Source organism: Hetaerina americana, unplaced genomic scaffold (assembly GCF_022747635.1).
Source record: "Hetaerina americana unplaced genomic scaffold, ioHetAmer1.1.p SCAF_1, whole genome shotgun sequence".
NCBI lineage: Eukaryota > Metazoa > Arthropoda > Insecta > Odonata > Calopterygidae > Hetaerina > Hetaerina americana.
This window is the reverse complement of record NW_027286069.1, coordinates 41,739,831-41,763,660: the sequence shown is the minus strand read 5'-3', so window position 1 is coordinate 41,763,660 and position 23,830 is coordinate 41,739,831. Positions and strand designations below refer to the sequence as shown.

At 36.2% G+C, this 23,830-nt stretch overlaps 1 protein-coding gene and 1 long non-coding RNA gene across 5 annotated transcripts in view; both read left to right on the top strand.

The window, feature by feature from the left end:
- The window catches only part of BRWD3 (bromodomain and WD repeat-containing protein), a 67,315-nt gene that overhangs the window by 31,057 nt on the left and 12,428 nt on the right, over positions 1-23,830 (top strand). For 3 of the 4 annotated variants that reach the window (XM_071588826.1, XM_071588818.1, XM_071588842.1), the window contains 7 exons: positions 3,393-3,525; positions 8,456-8,714; positions 9,312-9,546; positions 11,286-11,540; positions 19,933-20,140; positions 21,171-21,332; positions 21,512-21,810. In XM_071588826.1, the coding sequence (XP_071444927.1) occupies positions 3,393-3,525; positions 8,456-8,714; positions 9,312-9,546; positions 11,286-11,540; positions 19,933-20,140; positions 21,171-21,332; positions 21,512-21,810 (1,551 nt within the window). The remainder of the gene's footprint in view (positions 1-3,392; positions 3,526-8,455; positions 8,715-9,311; positions 9,547-11,285; positions 11,541-19,932; positions 20,141-21,170; positions 21,333-21,511; positions 21,811-23,830) is intronic. The other variant, XM_071588833.1, reaches the window with a different exon arrangement.
- On the top strand, positions 14,188-15,879 carry LOC139701137 (uncharacterized). Its single transcript, XR_011703921.1, has 3 exons — positions 14,188-14,331; positions 14,551-14,650; positions 15,041-15,879. It is a non-coding gene; the product is annotated as an uncharacterized lncRNA (long non-coding RNA).

Genomic DNA, 23,830 nt, shown 5'->3' with positions numbered 1-23,830 from the left:
GCCAGTTGTGGTACAATGCCTGGAAGGTGTTGACAGGAAGCTTTTTTAAGGCACCTTGTCAAAGTCTTCTAGGTTCAAGAAAACGCAAGATTGTCACACGAGCAGCCTTCTGATCTTCTAACAGTACCTTGGGGACCATCTTGGCACACACCTTTCTCATAGCTACATCTTCTGTAAGAATGCAGTGCCCTGTGATTTTTGGAATACATATATTGAACTCTCCTGATAACATTCTGACCCTCAGATGTTGATTGGAATTGAACATCTCTCACTTTTTGCACATTTTCTTTGCAATACGTCATTTACGGTCATCCAGGGCATTCCTTGTTGTCCAAGTCCTCTCTATCCTCTAGAAACATCTTGTGCTAGTCGAACATCATTCCTTGGGACATTGCCTCATCTCCAAAGTATCCTTAACCATGGTCATGATCTCCAAACCTAAACTTAACTTAAAATTGTGTATCATTGCTCCATATAATGTGGCATCTTGAAGTCATGATCCAATTATCATATAGGGGTCCAGTCTAGCTGTGCTTTGCACTCTGTAATGGCCCACAGGCAACTGATGCAAGGCTAATTGCTTTCCCTAGGCCTCCCACAACCTTTCCCAACATAAATCATTCTACTTAATTTTAAGCAGACCCCATGCATAACAAAAACAGACTATACTTATCATTCTGAGCTAATTAATTAAGATAAAAGCATTTCATAGCTGATTCATTAGTGTTTGCTTAAGTGAAATAATTTTTAATTCTATTTGAAATTCAGCTAACCATGGATAACATAAATAATTTATTTATACCTGTCCCTTCCAAAGGGCATAATGCGGTGGAAGGGCTGGCATGTTTTAATAATGTGTAGTGCTGTGTTAGCTAAAGCAATGATCCATTGTAAACAATTAAATGATAATCACTTGTGATAGGGTCTGTTGTAACATATGTTAAAGAGGAGTCAGAAGAAAGGTGGCCCTCAAAGTCTGTTCCTTAATTAGGTAAATTCAAGGTCATCTTATCCCGATGGAATGGCCATTTAAGTGATGACTCCATGTAAAAAAAAACACTTGATGAAGAAATTGGGAAGCCATCTTAATCATTCCTCCAAAGGTATTGTTTTAGATTTATTATAAAGAACCCTGACCCACAGAGATGGGTGTCGTGCCTTGTAGCAGTGGAGTCCAGGCTTTTACAGTTGGCATCACTTGAAATACTTTCACAGTTGCGTTGACTGCAGCAGAAAAGAAGACAGAGAACAGGGCAGAGACTATTAGAATAGGGACATGGAATGTTAGGTTCATGGTTTGGACTAGGGGGATAGAGATAATCAAGCAGGAGAGGAGAAGAAATATAGTTACCATACATACTTGTGAATTGGTCAACCTTTAAATACAAACATTTTGACCAAAAAATCATGGGCTGACCTATACACTGGAGAGGTATTCCTAGCACATTAAAAAGATGTAATGTGAGGTGCAAGTCAAACTTCTAAAACAGTAATATATGTAATAATATTATAGTAGACAATTATAACTGGTACTAATATTTATCACCTTAGTTGGCCATTTCTGTTGAAAAGTTTGTTTTATCCCTAAAGATGAAATACATCCATAGCTCTTCATGATGTTTCCCAATGAAAGTTCTTGAAGGTTTCGGCATAATAAATGTCATCACTCATCTAATAAGAAAAGCATATTTTTACAAAATATTTCAATGATCGAGGAAGAATGACGTGAATGAAAAATTATAGAGCAGTGGAGGTGGTATGAAAGTGGTAGCTATATGCATTTATGCTCCTTCCACAAAGAAAATGGTTAGCACCATATTATCAAACTGAGAAGCCTGCCATGTTCAAAGCCATTATGCCTTTAGTTCTCGTTAATTTCTGTAATCTCATGTTTCCATTACCTTTTCATAATATTAATCCGCGACTTTTTTAGATAAGGGTAGTATATTCTATTAATTTTATTATTTTCTCTCGTTGTTTCTTCCTGCCCAGCAAATGTATCTCATGTATTTTTGTGGTTTTTCTGCTCTGGATATTTTACTTCACCAAAGCCTCATTGATATGGTGGTTCCGATCAATTTATATATCAGATTGTTTAATTCTATGTATTTTGTAAAACTGCTGCTGTTGCCTTTGCCCATATTCGTTCCTATTGGGGGGACAGAAGCCAGACTGTGACATTACTAGGTAATACAATTGACTGTGCTTAACAATTTATGAAAATATATTTCTCAAAGAGTTTTGACTAGTATGTTGGGAGCTGAAAGTCAAAGAGTCCCTGTAGAAGTGTTCAGAACTAAGGTATTAGTGTGGCATTAATAATAACAATAGTTATTAACTATGTATTTAATAACAAGCTTGTCTGATAAGAAAATATCCTCCAATTCTTCTGAGCAAAAACTTTTAAAACAGGAGCTTCCAAAGTTATGAGAATGTTCTTAATTTCTGTTCTTATTTTTCAATGTCATGAAATTTAAGTGCTTGTGTGATATAGTGGAATGCTTGAAGTGAAAATCAAGATTTTATATACAAAACAATTGCTATACTAGAGTCTCAGATTATTCAATGGAAGGAAAGCTACCTTCACGGGAAAAACATTAAACAGCTCCTATTCTGAAAGACTACTTGAATGAATCAGCATACATAAGCCCATTACCAGGAATGCTCACCAAGCGATATCTATTAGCAGAATTCAGGTTTGTCCATTTGAAAAAATGACTAATCTCCAGGGTGTATTTTTATGTTGCCAGAAAAATTATGCAAATTATATTAGATGTATTGAGTTATTTCATTTGTTGTCAAATATGTGATGGAACCATAGCCAAAGGGATTAGAAGTTTTAAGTGGCATGTGTATTTTAAATATTAAAAAAATAAATTTTGTATTACCTCTTTGCATATCTGGACTTCTCTCTTGCTGTCAATTTACCTATTGCATGGGTAGCCTTACTGTTTCCTGCCATTACTGAATGGTATAATGCTGCAAGTATTTTGAGACTTATTTAAATGTTCATGTTTTCTCAGTTTTTCAAATTCTGGAAAATCCTATTAGTACCTGGTGGTACCTTTAAACCTATGAATTCCCGACTGTTTAGTTCTTACTAGATATTCTACAGGGCATCCCAAGCTTTGGCAACTTTTTAAATGCAGTAAAACATTATCTGGAAACAGTAATCATTGCACTGCCAGTGATTTTAAAATTTAGATTAGTCATTTATAGGCTAAGAAATTTGAGCTTCAAAGATTGTTGTCCAATTTAAGTGGACATCCATGAAGTATTTCTTTCCTATCACCATGTAGACTGCATTAACAATGTCAATATATTTAAAAGTTATATTAAAAATTATTCCACAAGTACCCTAAAGCATTTTACTATGAATTTTTGTATTTTAGGATCCTGAAAATCTAGATTTGGATAGTTCTGGAAGTAGTGCTGCGGGTGCACCACGAAGACGGAATGGTGCCACACGTTCTTCTGGAGCAGCTGTGAGGCGGACACCAAGAGGTGCGACATCTGTAGTGTCAGGTGAACTCAAAACTCATGTTTTCTCATTCATGCTCCTCATGCTGCCCATGATATATCAAACAAACTTCTCTGGAGGTTACCTGCAATTCTCTGTCCAATAAATACATGAACTGAGGCCATAAAAACTTGATTTTGAAATATTTAGTCTATATCGATTTTGTCTCCTTCAAAGCACTCTCCTCTTCTTTGCTATGCACTTATTCCATCTTCTTTTCCAATGTTAAAGCACCCTTGGAAGTCCTCGGCAATTAGGCTTTTTAGTTTTCTCGTCGTTTCTTGCTTTATTGCGTCCAGATCTTCCCAGTGATGTCCCCTCATCACATTTTTGCATTTTTGGAAATGGAAAAAGTCACATTGGGCGAGATCTGGTGAATATGGAAGATGATCAAGGATGGTGATTGAATTTTTTGCCAGAACCTGGTGAAAAATCAATGCTTAGTGTGCAGGTGCATTGTCATGGTAAAGGGTGCATCCACCATGTTCGATTAAAATAGTGTGCCGTGTTGACTTTCCTAAATTCAGTTCATCAGCTATCATTTGGACAGTTTTTTTTGATAATCAGTAAGGGCAAGGGACCGAACACAATCAATGTTGTTTTTAATACTGGTGGTTGAAGGTCGTCCCAGCCTTGCATCATCCGTGGCATCTTGTCGGCCATCTTTAAAATGCTTAATCCACTTAAAAACAGATGTTTTCTTCAGAGCATTATCACAATGAACAGCTGTCAACATTTCAGTAATTTCTTGATAACTTTTACTGCACTTCCCCAATAACTTGATGTTGATTCGTTTCTCCTTGATTTTCTCAATTTCAATTTCCAACAAACAGTAAAAATAAGGACAATGGAAACTAACGTAAATGGCATCATATGCACAGCTAGATGATTCACCAAGCAAAGAGCGGCTCAGTGGGTCTCTGGCCACTAGCGTCGCTAGTGGGCAGGGCTATAGTCTGCGTCGTGGTTGCCAGATTGCACCAGTTCATGCATTTATGGCACAGACCATGTATCCCTATCCTTTATCTTCTTGTAGTCTCCTTAGTACTAAATATTAAGCAAACTTCAAATCTCCTAGATGTCATCATGGTTGAAGACTGGCACCTAAAGTAAACATGTGAAGAAAAGACTTATGGAAACGTCTAAGTTCCAGCATTGCTGTGAACGATGCTGATGAATTTTCCCAAAAATGCCAGCATTGCTCTATGAAACTTTTCTAGATGGCTATATATGCACATAACAAATGAATAATTTATATTTTGATGCTGTATTCTCTTCATTTGTACCTCATCATATGTTTTATTAACTTTCAGCATTATTATTATTATTAATAATAATGTTCTATGGACAATTTCCATAAATTCTGTATTTTTCATTACATAGCCGGCAAATTTTGCACAAAATAATCAATTATGCATGGCACATAGAGAATTATAGATAGCTTAGTTGTGCATGCCTCAGAAACTTGGTACTTGAAGAAAGAGTATCAGCTTAGATTGGAGGCTTTCAAGATGTGTGGATAAGAATGGAGAAAATACAGGGTCGCACCCAAAAGTGGTAGGACTGATTTTTTTACAAGAATTTTATTGACGATATACTTACATCAACTTAATAATCTTCAAAGTATGCTCCTTGAGCTGCTAGACACTTAGTATAACGTTGCTCTCATTCCCCGTACGCCCACTGGAAATTTTCTTTGGGGATGCCATTGATGACCCTCGTCGAAGCCTCTTGAACGGCCTTTATCGAGTCAAAACGTCATCCCTTGAGCTGTCTTTTCATCAGGGGGAAGAAGAAGAAGTCCGGTGGTGCCAGATCGGTAGAATAGGGCGGGTGCGGCAACGTGGCAACGCCGTATTTGGCCAGGAGCTGTCGGTCGACACTCAGAATTTTCGGCACCATCTAAGCGCACACTTGGCGCATGGCCAAATCCTGTGAAATAATGCGTTGGACGTTGGATGCAGACAGACCCAACTGGTCTGCAATTTTTTCACTGGTTAAGCATCGGTCTGTGTTCAGCAGTGTCCTCACTCTGTCCACATTCGTGTCGGTTCTTGCCGTCGACGGCCGTCCGGAGCGATGGTCGTCTTCAACGAGCTCCCTACCCTCTTTAAACAACTTGTGCCACTCAAATACTGTGGAACGGCTTAAGGCAGTGTCCCCATAAGCCTGCTTGATCACAGCGAGGGTCTCAGCTGCCGTCTTCCCGAGTTTCGCACAAAACTTCACGGAATAACGTTGCTCTAAATTCAGATTCATTTTGTTTTTCGACGCAGACAAAAAACTTGCTTCACTAAAAACAGTGTCCTCACTCAACGACAGCCCGCAGGCGACTGAGGTTGGTGCAGGTCTGTTGCTAAGAGCCCCCTCCGCCTTACCCTGCCAGGCAGACCCCCCTCCACCAGAGAAAATCCAGTAGCCAGTTCGCGCCAGAGAAAATCAGTCCTACCACTTTTGGGTGCGAACCTGTAAATTGCGCAGGAAAACAAATGATGAAGCTCTACGCATGCTAGGGAAAGGGTTGGGCGATGGCTGCAGGGAAGAATTCCTAGAAGACAGGACAAGTGAATGCAGGAGATGATGAGAGGTGGTGGGTTACTGAAAATGGTGATACAGGATAAAATGCTCGGCAAGTGAGGTGAAGGGTGGAAAAGAAGAGGCCTTTTTGATTAATTTAAGAGTTCAAAAGTACACAGAGTGAAAGAATGAGCATATTGTTATATGCACTTACAGCAGAACGTTGCCCAGCAAGCATAATTTGTTCTGGAATATTTCTCGTTAAACAAAACAATATCTCCCATATAAATAAATGCAAAATATGATATTGCAATGCATGTCAAAAAAATTATGTACAAAGTTTATTCAGAAAGATTGATTTATACATTTTTTAGGATACTGAATCATCTTCATCTTTTCTTCTATTGCGGAATGAACCTACCAGGAATGCAAATTAGATTTATAGAAAATGGGTCAAAGTAATAAGTTTATAATTTATGATACATTCTTAATTCTATTTTACTAGAAAGCTGTCAAGACACATTTGTTTCTGCAAATATATCAAAATGTTGTGACAGTGTGACTGCATTATCATTAAATAAATTTGTAAGTGCACATAATCATGGCCTTATTAGGGTGAATTTATTAGTTTCTGAATGGTAAACAAGTAGAAGATTGTCAAATCGCTGCTTGCATTGGTGCAAAATAGCAGCTTGAACTGTATTTCATTGGTTTTTGGTTGGGCAATGCATTCTCCTCTACTGTTATATTGGTTTGCTTTGGCAACTTCTTCCAGAAGAGACCATTTCATCACAATTAAAAACCTGTTGCGGCTGGTAATCCTCAGAATCTACAAGCTTCTTGAAGTCACCAATGGTCTTTGCTGTCTTCACTTTCAGAGCTCACTGCTTCGCCATGCCTCAAAATGCTGTGGAGGCTGTTCTCTTAAACTTCTCAAACCACCCATAGCTTCCTCAGAATACTTCTTGTACAGTCATTGATGATCCTGGCATCTTCCTAACTAGTTAGGCAAAAACTACTTTTGCCTTTTCACTAATGATGTTATCTTTATTACCTTATTATATTACACTATGTAATTGTTTCATTTCAGAAACATGAGTGATCACTAGTGAGACTAAAATGCTATTGGATTGAGTGTTGACACAGACATAAACTGAAGCAGCTGGTGCCCAATCATTCTGGGAATCTCCCTTTCCTCATTACCCATTATGCAAAAATTCACTGGTTAGGCTAGTCATTTTTGTCACAATATTTTGGCCCAATATGTGAATTACTCACAATGCGAGGTGCTCCGTAAGTGACATTCAACTGTAATGTGAATCAAAGAATTTTTAATCCCATGTTTTAAGGGCTTATGAGTACAGTAATGGGTAGTTCTATGGCTCATTAAAAACCTACCCTAAGCTAGTAGACTGCTACTAATAATAATAAATATACTCATGGTGACTCTATTTGTCCTCTATTTGTGTGCATAATTCAAAATAATTGTTAAGAGCTGCAGCATTTTGCTCATGATGATGTATCTACTTGAGATTCACTTAAGTTGTGTTTTTGATAAAGTTAATTAATCAATTGAGTGATCTTATAAATTAACAATTCAAAATTTTCCTTTGCAAAAAGTTTTCGGGTGGATTATCTTACCTATAGGGTGAGTTTCTTCCATTTATAAAGTGCTTAAACAATTCTTAGTAAAACTTTTATCCAAGATCAAGATCAGGAAATAGCTAATGTAGAAATCACCTCTGAAAGTTTATCATTAAAGAATTCTTGCAAGATGGGGATTATTATTGCAATCTGCAATTTCTGTTTGGCCTATTACTTGAAGTTTTAATCAAATAGAACCACTTTAAATGGTTGACTCAAACAAAATCAAATTAAAAAATATGTTGTGTCCTTGCTTTGATACACAATAAGGAAAAGCTTGTAATTAAGTTATTTTCTGGTAACAATTTGGCATAAGTGGCTATTGAGTTAGGCTTTGGGGACTAGTCTATTCATAAACCAATGTGTCAGTCCCATTAAGTTTGAGTGTAAGGTGATACATGTATCTTAATGTGATAAATTCATTGGTGAACAATAATATACAGCGTTTGTAAGTATAAGTAGCTTTTGTGCATACTTTGTTTAACAGCTATCTTTCTAATTCCTAAGTATTTATGCACTGTACAAGAATTTATTATGTATGAAGTGAATTTTTACTCTATCTTTTTAGGGGCTAATAGTTATTATTCCATATGGCCTTATTGAGGAGCAAACTAAAAGGGCTTGTAAAATGACTTGTAGGATTAAAAAAATGGATTCCTATTATTCCCATTTTTATTGGGTATTGATATTCCATTTTTATCATTAAATGCTTAGGTTATGATTGCGTATGGTTGGTGCACACTTTCTAAATTTATATTGAATGAAAAAATTCAGGGGTAAGGGTGAATGGAGAAGATCAGGGCCCAGACCAAAGTAGTCCAGAATCTTCATCTGCAGTTGGAGAGGATGATCCTTTTCACCTTTCATCCAGCAGTGAAGATTCAGATTCAGATGTCATTAGCAGTGATAGTAGTGATGGCAAAGGAGGCAAAGACTGCTCTTCAGAATACTCGGACTGGACTGCTGAAGCAGGAATCAACTTGGAACCACCCAAAAGAAGCAAGCGCAAACCATCTGTTGCAACTGCAAGAAGGTTTGTGACTAATAGCATTACTAGTGGAAAATTAAAATTCTTTGTAGTGTATTCGGAAAATAAATAATGTCTTAATATAAAAGTAATCTGCCATTGCTGAAAACATTTTAACCCATTCTTTCTATCTATCACTATACATTCCTTTGAAATTTAAAAAGTACCTTCTATGGTAATATTGTGCTGCTTTGATTGTGCTCAGTTGGACTTAAAGGGTGATGAAAAACTACTTTTTAGTCACCGGAAATTTTGTTAGGTTTGGTCTGATTTTAGGAAAGATTATTTGAGTATCTACAATGGAATAGTAATAATTTAGTTCTGTGATTCATAAAATGTCATTAACCTTTAGGTTATCTCCATGTAATCTCCTTGCTAAGTTGTAATAGTGAAAGGTAGTGTATGTGCGAATACATTGCATTCTCTCATTGTTTGGTAGAAGGAACATGTATCCATTAATGAATGACTTCAAAAAGTCATTTTAATATTTTTTGGAGTAGTCTCACTTACTTTTTTTGGTGAGATTTTTTTATTTGTGACCTGCAACTGAGGAAACTCCATATTTTGTGGTCTCCATTAAATGAAAGTACATTTTCATTCAAGGTCTCGTAAAATAATGATGATAGCTGCTGGCGGCAATGGAAGAAAAAAACGAAAGAAGCCAAAAGGAAAATCAGCCCCCACCAGAAAAAACAATTCTTTGGGTTCTGGAGTATCAATTTCTCCAGCTGCAAAAGAAGACCCAGAGGATGAAGATGTGGATGTGTGCAGTAATTCAGACTCAGAATATGACGGCAAAGTTCGAAAATCTAAGAGGCTTCCAAGAAAGAAAGAAACAGTAAGATATGATTTTTAATTTTTAATATGATTGGCTCAATGAAAAAAAATGGAGGCAACATTGACATTGAGATGACTGTAAGCCAAGAAGAGCTAACTTCATAAAACCTGAGAAAGAGGAGATATTCCATTGTTTAAAATGTCTTCCCAGTGATAATGATAGCTTAATGTTTCTGTTCCCATTTCTTTTTTTTTTTTTTAAAAGAGTTCACTTCTATTGTGCTCAGATGTTGATATTGCACCATATCAGGTGTGCATTCTCCTCAGTGTGTTTTGATTTCCAGGTTCTTACAACTGTTAGCCTCTGCTCGGTATTTCTTCCTTCTTAGTTTGTTTATTATCTTTTTTTGGTGGTAAGGACCTTCTATTGAAAGATTATCATTTTTTATGTACAATAAATAATGTTCTTGTAATTAAGAGGATTCTCTTTTTTGAAGAAAACTGCTTTCACAATAATTGCACTGTGATTCAACAGTGCATTATCAATACTTACTGCAAAATATATGTAAAATTATAAGAACATGGTAAGCACTCCTCTGGAAAACTATGAAAACCTGGAAAAGTGTAGTTTTTTAAATTTTGGTATGGAATGCCAGAAAAAATTGGAATGTGGGAAAAATCACTGGAATAAATTGTTTCAGGTTATTCAACCATATCATCTTCTACAAAATACAGTCCATATTGTCAGATGTTTTATGAAGGAGAGTCAAGTAATATTTTATCAGTTTTCCAACTTGTCTTGCCAAGTTCTAATGAAATAAATAGACTAAAGCCCCTTGTACTAATGTTTGAAATCAGCAATTTACTGATGGAGATGCATCGTTGTGTAATCCTACCATTAAGAAATCATTGGTCAAAAGTGTTTTAGTGTTGAAGTTGTATTATTTTGTGAGTGCTATGGTATTTAAGGCTTTCTTGTTTTTCCTCTCTTTGGCTAAAAACATTGCTGAGGTGCATGTTAAGTTATCTGCTAAATTTGGATAGTTGAACTCATGTGTATAAACTTCTGAAGGGGTAGTGATTGTGTGAGAGGTTTGCTGCCTGCTTAAAGTTTGATTGTCAATGCTCCCCTCTCCCCTATAGAGATATTGAAATTTCAAAGGAACTCAAAAATAATGATTACTAGGGTAAAATAATCTCGGTTTTTGTTACATTGAATATATTACTTAACAATGCATTTAAATTAACCTCAGTAGAAGGAAATAGAAATGAAAATCTTTTGAAAAAAATCTTAAAATGGAAAAGAAAATTTGGAACTTCTTTCCAAGTGTAATTATAAATTATTCCTTTATTTCCGAAAGTATTTGTTACCTAATTTATTTCTAGAACTTCGTTTGATTTTACCTAAATATGCTGGAAAAGCATGTATTACATTCATATGCAATAAATAATTAAAGGAATTGGAATCAATGCTCTAGTAAAAATTAAAGTTAAAATTTAGGGAAATTTTAGCAAAAAACATGAATCTCTCTCTGGAAAGCTTGAAAACGTTAGTGAATATTGATATTCAACATATGGCAACCCTGAATAAATATAATAAAAGATATGAAGTGTTTAGTAAATTAATTTATGCACATTTACAAAAAATAATTATAGTATTTAAAATTAATATTTTCCAGCAATTTTGGTAATTTACTCTGATGTTTCTCATTTTGAAAGTGTGAATACATGACAATTATTTAGCTCCGCTGCATTTAGTGTGTTCCATATAATTTTACGTTATATTGATTTATTTTTCAGATCAGATCACGAATGTCAGCTTTAAAAGAATCAAGTGGGAACAGTGGCAGCTATTTATCTGAAGTTCCTGAACCTTTTCGCCCCCCTGAATGGCTATCAGAGGTGATACCTCGCAAGGCTCCTTATTATCCTCAAATGGGTGATGAGGTCATATACTTGAAGCAAGGTCATTCTTTGTATCTGGAGGCAGTACGTTCCAAGAAAGTGTATGAGATCAGTCCAAAATCAGAGCCTTGGGTTTACTGCAAGATCAGAGTAAGTTTTATATTTTTTTTCATCACAGTTTTAAGAGTGTAAACTGAAGATCATTACTAAGCAAAGCCCTGGATTAAAATATTGACAGGATTCAAATAATCTCTAAGAAAATAAAGAGGCCAAAAAAATGGTGGATTTCTGAATATTGAGGTTTGGAGAAAGCAATTTTGAGATGAATTGACATTTTTTTTGATGCTGCATTAGAGCAGGAAAATATTTTCTTGTATATCGGTTAAGCTACAAGTCAAATTGATTTGAAAAAATTAGAATTTTTAATTATACTTATAATCAAAAATGTATTTTAAAAACAATGAAAACACTCTTAAAAGCAAGTAACCCATTCTATTTTGACCATAGTTGAAAACAAGCAGTTTATATTTAACTGTTCTAACTAATGAAATATTAGAACCTTGAGCTTTGGTGTTGATGCTTGGACCACATATTGGTTGCAGCATAGCTTAATTGCTAGCAAATATATTAAATGGCAGGTATAATAAAGTAACCTGCATGTATATTATAATTTACGATATTATCTATGCCCTAGGTATCATTCTGATGCCAGGTGCAAGCCTCCATGCTACGAGGGCGGTTCTATAAGTACCCATGTTTGATGACAAAGGGCATTCCTGAGGGAAGTTTATGTTATCATTGTGTGCTGCCATCTATCAAACGGCGGTGAAACAAATTTCAGACTGATTTAAAGGTTACTTTGGATTTGGCAGCCATTCGAGTAAGACGTGTTTCGTGATTTTTGCTAAGATGGAAAAAGAGCAGTATCATTCGGTAATTTGCTTTTTGATTTTGGATGGGAAGAAATGTGAGGAGATAAAAGCAAAGTTGGATGCTGTTTATGGGGACACTTTGCCATCTATGACCACAGTTAGATATTGGTTCAACGAATTTAAACGTGGGCGAACATCTGTTTTTGATGAGGAGCGACCAGGACGCCCGGCAGACGTGGTTACCAAGGAAATCATTCAAAAAGTCCACGCCATGATTCTCACTGATAGACAAACGAAAGTGTGTTAAGTAGCAGAGGCCGTTGGTGTGTCGACCGGAATGGCAATTAATATTTTACATGATAAGTTGGCAATGAAAAAATTGTCGGCCTCTGCTACTTAACACACTTTCGTTCGTCTATCAGTGAGAATCATGGGTGGACTTTTTGAATGATTTCCTCGGTAACTCGGTATGCCAATCGGTGCTCCGATTGCTCACGGTGGACAACAAGCTGATCCGGCTGTCAACTTCGAAGTAGTGTTTGCAGCAATTTAAGCGAAATCCAAAGGTGTTTTTGCGTTGAGTTATCACTGTTGATGAATCCTGGATTCATCATTACACACCAGAAACTAAGCAACAAACAAAACATTGGATTTCTCCCGGTGAATCTGCTCCAAAGAAGGCGAAGATGGTCCGATTAGCCAGAAAGGTCACAGCGATGGTTTTTTGTGATGCAAATGGCGTCATCCTCATAGATTTTTTTAGAAAAAGGAAGAACGATCGCTGGGAAATACTACAGTGAGTTATTGGACCGCTTTGACAAAAAATTGAAGGAGACACGGCTGCATTTGGCGAAAAAGAAGGTGCTGTTTCACCACAATAACGCACCAATGCATTCATCCGGAGTTGTCGCCGCCAAACTGCAGGAACTACATTGTGAATTGCTGCCGCACCCCCCGTATTCACCTGATCTGGCTCCCTGCAACTTTTTCTTATTCCCTAACATGAAGAAATGGCTTGCAGGAAAAAAATTACGCTCAAACAAGGAAGTTATTGCCGAGACAGGCGTATTTTGGAGATTTTGACAAATCCTACTTTTTGGAGGGGTTAAAAAAATGGCCGGAACGTTGGGAGAAGGGACTATGTTGAAAAATAAAAAATAAATGCTTTTGAAAAAATGGTTTCTTCATTTCTAACACGGGTACTTATTGAACCCCACTTGTATATGTTTTCATATTCAATTGATGTAAATATTTCATAATATATGACTATTATAAATTGAAAGAGGAGAGTCCAAATTGATATAGTTCACATTAGATAAGCACCAATGTGGAAATTGGCCAAATAGCACTTAAATATTTATTGGTTAATTGCACATTATACTTCAGTAGGTTGCATGAGTTATGCATTCATTGTATGTGACTATAGTGACTCAATTTTTTTTCTACTTACTCCATTCTGTGCCGTATTTTCCACCATGTAAGACTCTAGTATGAGTCTTATATGCCATTGAATATATTATTGGATATCTGTGGTCACATAACATGCGCCACAATTTTAACAGCTTATTTACAATTGAATAAAAACCCTAAGATATTTACCATTGGATTGCAACATCACATCTCAGTGTTGATATATTCCTTCACAGCCGTTTTGACTGTGCTCCCTCAAATATTTGCTGCTCAAAAATTGTAATTTGATACAGCAGTTAGTTTTAAGCACCAAATAGAAAGAAGCTAACTTTGGGAGACTGAAATTGAGGGAACAGACGAGTAATATGCATCCCTTTCTCACTGCTAATGTTTTCTTCTTCTAAGGTTATGTAAAATGTTAAACCCAGTTTTGGAATGACTTACGCATTTTAAAAAATTATAACCAGTATGTTTTCCTAAAATCTTGTAAGCTATTTTTCGCATTCACTGCTGCTGATACCAATTGGTATCTCTTCGTTTGGAACCCCTCCATTCGCTAGGTTACACCGATTGGCGTCAAATGCCACAACATGCTTCAAATGATTTTCATCTTATCAGCGTTCTAATTTTTGCAAGAATGAAGTTAGCCTCAATCTTCGGTAAGTTTTATGCATGAAATCTTCATACTCTATTTCAGTTATTAAATTTCTGCTCTTGAGTGGTTTGAACTGCAAAATGAGTATATTTTTTTCTGAGTTTCCATGATATTGTATTATGGCATCCCAACCAGTATATCAATTTGAATGCATAGCATCTAGTTTTTTGATAAATATGCTATTCATTCCGATCCATTCCTTACCAGAGCTCACCTTTTTCAGATGTCCTTCCACAATCATCAGTATGTCCTTTTACTTGGTGTTTGCCTGCCCTTACGTGTTTGGTATCTGAAACCATGTTCCCAGGTATTTAGCTGGTATGGTAAGTTACTTTTACATTTTCATATTTTTGTTCCATATTTAAATAATTTTGATGACTTGATACAATTACTCTTGAAATGTATTCCTTTTAACATTTAATAATTGCATTTGCAGAGTGACTTAATTCAAATGCAGTTGATCCGTAGAAGTTCCATTGATAGTATAGAATAGTAATGTTTGTTTTTCTATTTACTTGTTTCTTATTTAATAAACACAAATTCTATTGAAATGTTCATTTTCAATTAATTTGTATGATGCTCAATATTTTTCTAGAACTTGTTTTTTTGGGGTCCAAAACTGAATGAGTTTGATTCTGACTGAATGACGTTCTATACCCTTTTTTGTTGAATATTTACTTATTTAATTGTACAAATGATTTATTAAATTACAGTGCAAAGGAAGCCACTCCATTTACATCTGGATTTTATGGCAAACTTATGAAATGGGAACAGTAAAAAAATTTGAAGTGGAAGATTGAAGGATCTAAAAACTTGGTTGAACAAGTGGAAGACGGAATTTACTCTGATTTGAGATGCCATAAGATAGAGAATTAAAATAGAAATCGAATGAGGTGGATAATAATTTATAAGGTACTGTCCCACAGCATGGTTAGGCACCCAGTTGTACATTTTTCAACATAGCAATCAAACAAGTGTAACAATGCCATTCACCAGGAACTCTGCTCTGCAAATAGAAAATTTTCCCCTCTTCCATTTGAGTATTTCAAACTCAAAGCGCTAGCCGATTTGGCAAAAAAATACTCATAGGCATAGAAATTGGTTGCCATCATTGCCGATGTCAATAATATGGACAAAGGGTGGCGTATTATTCCAAAGACCAAGTGACATTTAGATTAGATGGGCTTTTGATTTTTACTATTTGTTTTCAATAATAGCTGCTATTTATGATTTTAAATATTAGTTGTCGAAGGATGAACCTGAAAAATTTTGGATGCTGTTATAAAAATTGAAATACACCACTGTGCCTGTAGAAATATTGTTCCACAAAAAAATTAATTTGGAAAGGACTTTATGGGATAAGAATGATGGTCAATCAAAATAAGCAAATATTAGAGGTTCCTTCATTGCTATGAATAAGTTCTGAGGAAAGTGGTTTTTTTTTATTGTTCTAACTGCGGAAGTCAGCCTGGGATATGCATTGTTCCATATTATGATTGCTCTACGATTACTACTTTTTCTTCAATATCCATTATGTTCAATAATATTATGCCTGGAAAAATTGTAAATTAATAAATGGTTCTATTATATCTGCAACAGTGTTATTTTTTTATGTATAAATGATTTTTTAATTGTGTGTTTTACTGTATGCCATAAAAAATTAAAACAGTAATACTCTATTGATGATGTTTTTTTATTTCTCAACCAGTCTTCATTTACACGGGTGTATTTCACATTTGAGTATTTCAGTGTGGTTATCTTAGTACTGCTGTTTCCTTCTGCTTCCTGTGTGTTAATTTGGACTTAAGTGTTTAAACTCTTGAACCCTTATTATGTTCACATTTCTGAAAATTTTATTTTTTTAATCTGATGCTGATAACTTGGTGCGTGAGCACTCTGCTCACAGCTAACCCAAAAGTCAAGAGGTAAAATCTCACCTTGGTCATAAATGTTGGTTTGCCACCTGACAGGTCATCTGCGTGGCTAAATTTACAGCATTATATTAACTCATATCAGGTCACGACACATACTAATCCCAAATCCTAATTGTTATAGCCTCTGTCATTATTTTTATCAATGATCAGTAGAACAGAGACCAAAATCATATTTTGGGCTCTCACCTACTGCACTTTCTGAAATAAAACAGCAAAAATATTGTGAAATCAGAATTTAATTTTTAAGTGTGTATCATATGGAATATTTCCTCATTCTTGGTAATGAGAGTGAAAATTTATGGTACACCGGTGAGTACCTCGCATTGCACCAGTGTTGGCTTGGATTCAGTGCAAGCTGGTTGAGAAGCTCACGCTTTAACAGAGCTAGTAGAGGAGTTAGTCTGGGCTGCCTCTCCTATAATCAGTGGGGCTGTTTTCTTCAAATGATGTATCTATAGAATTTGTGCAATGAGTGCTATAAATTATGATAAATAATTGAAAACTTTACTCCGCAACTTACATTAAAAGGTTAGGCAGTGAAAATGGTGCAACTTTAATGGATGATTACATTACTTGCACATAAACCTTTAATGAAGAATATCATGGTTAAAAATAAGTTATGGAACCTTGCAGTAATTTGAACGATTGTCAATTTTCAGAACATTGAATAGATAGAACAATGAGATAAAGAAAGAATTCAGAAAATCCCAAGTACACACTTCACTAAAGAATATCTGTCGTGGATGTATAATATGCTCAAGAAAATATCAATATAAAGACCCAGAAGAAAAGTATACAGGGTTCGTACAAAAAGTATCTTTACTGGTTCGCTGTAGCCTCAACGGAGCAGTGGATGTGAGGTCCGATCGGTCGGCTCGGTAGAGGGGTCCCCACCACTCAGGCGCACTAGTTCAGTCGCCTCCGGGTATGCATGGAGACAGGAGGTGGATTTTTGTGACGTGTGATTGTTTGTGGTGTCGTCGTGGGAGCATGGAGTGCACCGTCGAGCAATGCTATGCGGTGAAGTTTTGTGTTCAACTCGGGAAATCCACATCAGAGACCCTTGAACTCATTAAATAGGCTTATACCTGAAGCTGCACAAGAGTTTTAAAGTGGCACAAAATGTTTAAGGAAGGCCAGGCGATCGTCGAAGACGAGCACCGCGTCAGCTGCCCGGCGACCACTCGAACCGATGCTCAGGTGGCCCAAGTGAAAAAAGTTTTGGACTCAGACAGACGTTCAACCAACATCCTTATCAGTGAGGAGACCAGCCTTTCAGTCAGAACCGGCCACACCATTGTGGCAGAGAATCTTGTGATGAGGAGTTTGAACGAAGCTGGTGCCAAAAGTATTGAGCGAGGAACAAAAACTGTTGCGGGTGGAAATTTCAGAAGAAATTTTGGACGACATTCAGGAAGATGAAGATTTTCTTGACAACGTTATTACCTCAAAGGATGGCTCCATAGGAGCTCGAAGGATATCGGTTTGACTCCATCAAGGCAGTTCAAGCGGCAATGACAAAGGCTCTCAACAGTATTCCGGAAACCGACTTCCAGCGGGTTTTTGACGAGTGACAGACACGCCAAACTGTCTCAATGCAGGAGGAATGCATTTTGAAGATTATTAAGTAATTGTAGTGATAACTGCAATAAATTTTGATTTTTTGAACCAGTCCCGATACTGGATAAATGCCATTTTTAATGCTTTTTTTATCTCTCTTGACTATTTCATTTACTGCTATTTGATGGTGCCTTGGAGCCCCTAGGAATGATATTTCAAACTTCTATGTCTAAAAGAGTTGACTGAATCTCCTGGACTATTGGATTAAAAGATAGATTCTATAAATAATTATAATGCATTAAACAAATCCTTGCAGATGGGAAAGCATTTGTTATTACAGTGCATTTTGCAAAGGTCAAGTTGAATCAGTGAAGATTTCAGCTGTGAAAATGCTACAAAATGCTAAAAATGCAGGTTAAAATGACCAGCTCCTCCTTATTCTGTCAAAAACCATTGCAGTTCTATTGTGATAAATGGTCAAAACAAATGAATTATAACCATGAGCAATCTACATTGGTGTGTGACTTTTATTTCCTCTTAGTTTGGAGTTTCTTCCTTTTTACCGTGGCCAGAGAATTTTAGCCTCAGAAAGGCTTCATCCTCTTCCATTGACTCTGGCTCAGGAGATTATCCGTTTCTGCAGGGACAAAAAGATCTTTTTGGGCTTGTTGCGTGAAACCCTTGTCTTGGAGATAATTTGTAGGTTCTAGTTTTTCTTTGAGATAGCATTCTTGTCTGCCTTGATTTTGTTTTCGAATGGTGTCTGCATGTTTGTTGTGGAATAAAATTATCTCTCTGTGTTGAAATAGTACAATTATACATGGCAGAGGATGCAGCTGGAGTAAAGGGCCGAGAAAATATAAGCACTATTAGTTCCCAGAACTTCTTAATATCTAGGTAAGGGATATTTTCGAGTGTCTTTATATCCATTACCTTAAACAAATTCCAAAGAAACTGCGGGAGATGCCGCAACAGTAACTTTTTAACGGAGTCATCCGCTAATGTGCATTTCAATGCAAAATTGTTGCATTGAAATGTCCATTACCTTAGATTCTTCCTCCAGTATTGGGCTATTGCAAGAGTGTACAAGGTGTGTGTCCCCTACAATAAATACAAGATAGTTTGGTTGTGGCTAAGTAACCTTGTCCTCGCATCTGTTTGTGATGTGGCCAAAATGCTGTCCCTGAAAGTGGGACATGGGAGCAGGAAAAACCCGATGGAATGGTACTGATTTGAAATCTTGACAGGGGGAACCTCAGGATGATGATGATGGTCTCTATTACCTCACTGTTTTGCCTAGTAATGAGCACACAGCAGATCGTTTTACCTTGAGATCATTTCTTTTTCTATTTTCTCAACTTCCGTGTATATTAGGCGATAATGAGCCATGAAACCTCCCAACAGGTGTTCAAAACTTGGTGCTCCTCCATAGACAGCAGATGACCCACAGATGTCATTAAGCACTTCCATCTCGAGTAGTTTTTCACCTTTCAGTATGTTGTTAGCGGTGTACCATAATGCAATTTCTTAGCATACTTTAGTTCTCCCGGAAGAGCAGCGAGTAAAACCTAATGAATGAAGGGGGTAAAAACCCTCAGTATCTCAGCCTCTCTCTCTAACACCCCATCTACAGGTAGATTTTGCATGTGCCATTACAGTTATCTTCTGTGCCGGCATCAGAGCAGTACCTCTTTGGAGGAGGAAGTCTTTTTAACCATAATATTTTAGAACTCGTGAAAAGACTAATGGAGGGAGTATTATACTCAATTTTTGTTTATTCTTGGTTTATATTATTAATATTCTTTCTCTGCTTTACTGTGAAATATGTGAAACAGGTACTATTGAATGTTATTCATCATTTCCTAAATTCTTTAAAAAACATCTGGGGTCACACCTTAATTGTAGTAATCCCTAGTATTAATGCTGACTGAGAACGTCTTGCTATGATAAGTTAACAGAATGGACTTCTCTAAGTGTAATGGATTACCTCCGAGTATTATCAGTTGTCAATGGATGAATATTTTGCTAACCCTTTTTTCATTGTGTAAAGCATGCATCAGTCAATATGAAAGTTTAGTGCTTTCATAAGTTCTTATTGATTTTTGTAACAGGACCAGGAACTTGTGAAGGTGGTTGGAATCAAATATGAAATTCGTCCGCCTCGACTTTGTTGCTTGAAGCTTGCTCTAGTAGACTCTGAGAGTGGGGCATTATCAGGAGAAAGCTTCACAGTCAAGTATCATGACATGCCTGATGTACTTGACTTTCTAGTGCTTCGTCAGACTTATGATGCAGCCATGGCTCGGAGTTGGAAAACAGGTTAGTTAAGTTTATAGGCTGAAAATAGTATGTAAAGGTAACAAAGCCATGTATTTGGGTTAAATTCATTTTTAAATAGTATGAATTTGAAGATATTTTGTGTAATTAGTATTTTGGATTGTTTGTTCTGTCGTAAAATTTCAAAACAAACTGTGGATTTTGTATATTTATTTTTAAATCAATATTTTGATAGATTCCATGTCTCAGTTTCTCTTTTGTGTGGTCTATGTAATGAAAAACTTTTAAACGTAGTGTGATGCTTTATGGATGAGAGTCGTGGTCTTCAAAGCAAGAGGGTGAGCATGGATTAGAGGCTTTTGATATGTGGATATGGCAAAGAATAGAGATAAGTTGAATGGAGAGGAAGGAAAATGCAGAGGGTTTTAATACATACTACCTAAGAGAAAACATTGCTAATCTGAATAGGCAGAAAAGGTAAATGGAGAAAACATTGAAAGCCAGTGGGATGTTGACGGCTGTGATAGAGGGAAGAATGTTAGGAAAGGGATGGAGGAAGGAAGAGAGACATTTCAGATAGTATGGTGGCAGACAGAAGTAACAGAAAAATGAAGAAAGAAATAATTTATGCTATGAAAAAGGAAGTTCTCATGTTATTTAGAAGAAAATAGTTAGGGGCCATCCAAAATCTACCTTCTAGTAGGTAGAATGCATTGATTGAAATTGCTTAGAAATAATTGTTAAAAATTCTATTTTAATAGATATTCCTGTTTAATGGCATAACATTCCTGATAGCCTTGAAAAATGTTTTAAGATTTTTTTTTCTCTTAGAGCTACATGCATTTACATTCAGTTTAGAACATTTTATCTTTGTGAGTCTATTTGTGCTAAGTTTTAAAACTTTTGTAATAGTGACTCTAATTTTATTTTTAATTTAATGATAGTATTTAAATTAAATGAGTTTTGCCTCAAAAATAGGCTTGAGATCACTGGGTGTTAAATTGGTGCTGAGGTTAATAGGATAGCTAAATATGTTAGCCATGAATATTTCAGTGTTTTGTACTCTTTTCAGGTGATCGTTTTCGGTGCATGATTGATGACTGTTGGTGGTCTGGAGAGATAGAATCTCAATCTCCAGTAGAAAATTCTCTTTTCCTCTGTTTCCGAGTTCGATGGGACAATGGGGAATATGAAAGGATGAGTCCATGGGATCTGGAGCCAATAAATGAAAGCAGTGAGAAAACTCATTTTATTTTCTCTTGTAAAAGTAGTGCGTGTTCCGGAGATACAGCTAAATCATATTAAAAATTGTTACCTTGCTATGTGTTAACGTGGAAGTGACCATCCAGTGAACAAATATTCAAATTTAACCCCTTACTAAAGATTCATTTGTCTTAATATATTTTAACCAAGGAATGCCTGCTGAAGTTGGTGGTGCAGTTCCTGTGTTGCCAGAGGAACTTTCCAGCATGCTGTACAAACCAAACAATGGAGAGTGGGGGGATGTTGAAATGGGAAGTAATGCAGAGGATGATGATGAGTTTGATCGAGGAGAGGATCAAAGGGAGACAGAATGCAATAGGATATTGGAAGGCCTAACTCAAGTCATGGCTCTATCAGTTGCAGAACCTTTTGTTGCACCAGTTGATCTTAATAGATATCCAACTTATGCAATGGTTGTGGAATATCCCATTGATCTTTCAACCATTAAGGTAAGAAAAACTAATTTTATTTTATGATGTAACCTTTGCAATGCATGTGCTCTCATGAAAAATTTTTTCTTTCATCCTCCATTAATATTCCAAGATGACTGGGAATTAAGCAATTTACAATAGAGCAAAATGATTAGCATACAGTTTTATTCTGACAGTGACCTTACCTTCATTATTTTGAAGAAATGTATTTCACAAAATTTGTTCTAAAATTTATCTATACCTGTTTACCATTTAGTAATACAGACTGAGGGAAATTAATATTTTCATGTGAGTGCCTTGTACTCACATGAAAGTACCTTGAAATAATGGTTAACTTTATCAATTCTGGAAAAAATTGAACTTTTCTAATGGGGCCTTGAAGTGAAAATGCAATGATTATGAAAATCAAATTAAAATAACTCATTTTTTTCTAAGATTTTAATTTTTTTAAATATCTTTAAATATCAATTTTGAACTTCCTTGACTCCAGTAACACCCTTTTACTTGTTAACGTATCATAAAGGAATAAATTCTCGTGCCACATCTTCCTTCATTGTCGCCACTAACAGCATATATACCCAGTTTTGTAGTGATGTTTGTTGAAGTAAAAAAAAAAGATTTTTTAATGAGAACAATGATTGTCTTAACTCAGTGCAAATAAGTATTCACTGTAAGATGACTTGTATAGAGAGTTAATATGAGTTATGTCCAACAAATTTGCAAACTGAGGCCATAAAAAATTTATTTAGAAAAATTTATTCTACATCAATTTTGTCCCCTTGTTGTTTTGTCCCCATGGCAACAAATGGAAAGTGTTTTCCATTTGTTGCCATGCACTTATTCCATCTTCTTTTCTACCATTTAAAGCGTCCTTCGGAGTCCTCAGCAGTTAGGCTTTTTAGTTTTCTCGCCGTTTCTTGCTTTATTGTGTCCACATCTTCCCAGTGATGTCCCCTCATCACATTTTTGCATTTTGGTAATAAGAAAAAATTGCAGGAGGCAACATTTGGCAAATAAGGATGGTGATTGAATTTTTTGCCAGAAATTGTTTGACAATCAATGCTGAATGTGCAGGTGCATTTTCATGGTGAAGGATCCATCCATCACCTTGAGTCAAATTTGGTTGCACACGACGCACGCAAACTCTCAAATGCTTGAGAACTGTAAGGTAGAACTCAGCATTTACTGATAGTCCTTCAGAAAGAAATTCATGATGAACAGCACCTTCGACATCGAAGAAAACCAGGAGCATTACTTTGATTTTTGATCAGCTTCTTCTTGATTTTTGGTTTGATTTAATCCACTTGAAATCATATGTTTTCTTCAGAGCATTATCACCATGAACAGCTGTCAACATTTCAGTCATTTCCGTTTAACGTTTACCACACTTGACCAAAAACTTGATGTTGATTTGTTGCTCCATGATTTTGTCAGTTTCCATTTTTGACAAACAGTAATAACAAGGACAACAGAAACTAGTATAACTGGCACCATACACACAACTTGACATTCCGCCAAGCACAGATGTCTCATTGGGTCTCAGACAACTAGCGCCGCTAATGGGCGGGGCTATTGTATTCATTGGATAGACCTCATATTTACAATTTTTCACTTAGCACCACTAAAAAAGAGGTTGTGCATCTTACGGGAGTTCAGGGTCCTTCCTGATCTCTTCTGCCCTTTTTCTATGGATCAAGGGTAGATGAGTCAACCCCACTTCTGTCTCCCAGACTCTGAAGGGCAGCTTGAGATCAGAGGGGCAGTTAATTCTTTGCTTGAATGCCAATCAAGGCTAGTAGGCACTAGCTAGCACTCTTATAATAGACTTTCACCAATGTGTTGTGTTTGTGTCATGTATTCATGGGTTTCAGTAGCTTTATTGACAAATTTCAAATATGCTCTGTGATTATTTGCATACTGTTCAATATAGTTCCTAAAATGAGTAGGTGGGAAAAGTGTTAACTTTTAAGGAAAGTGAAAAAATGAATACACGGAAGGAGTTTGAGGAATGCCATGGTCACGCTTCATTGTGCAAATA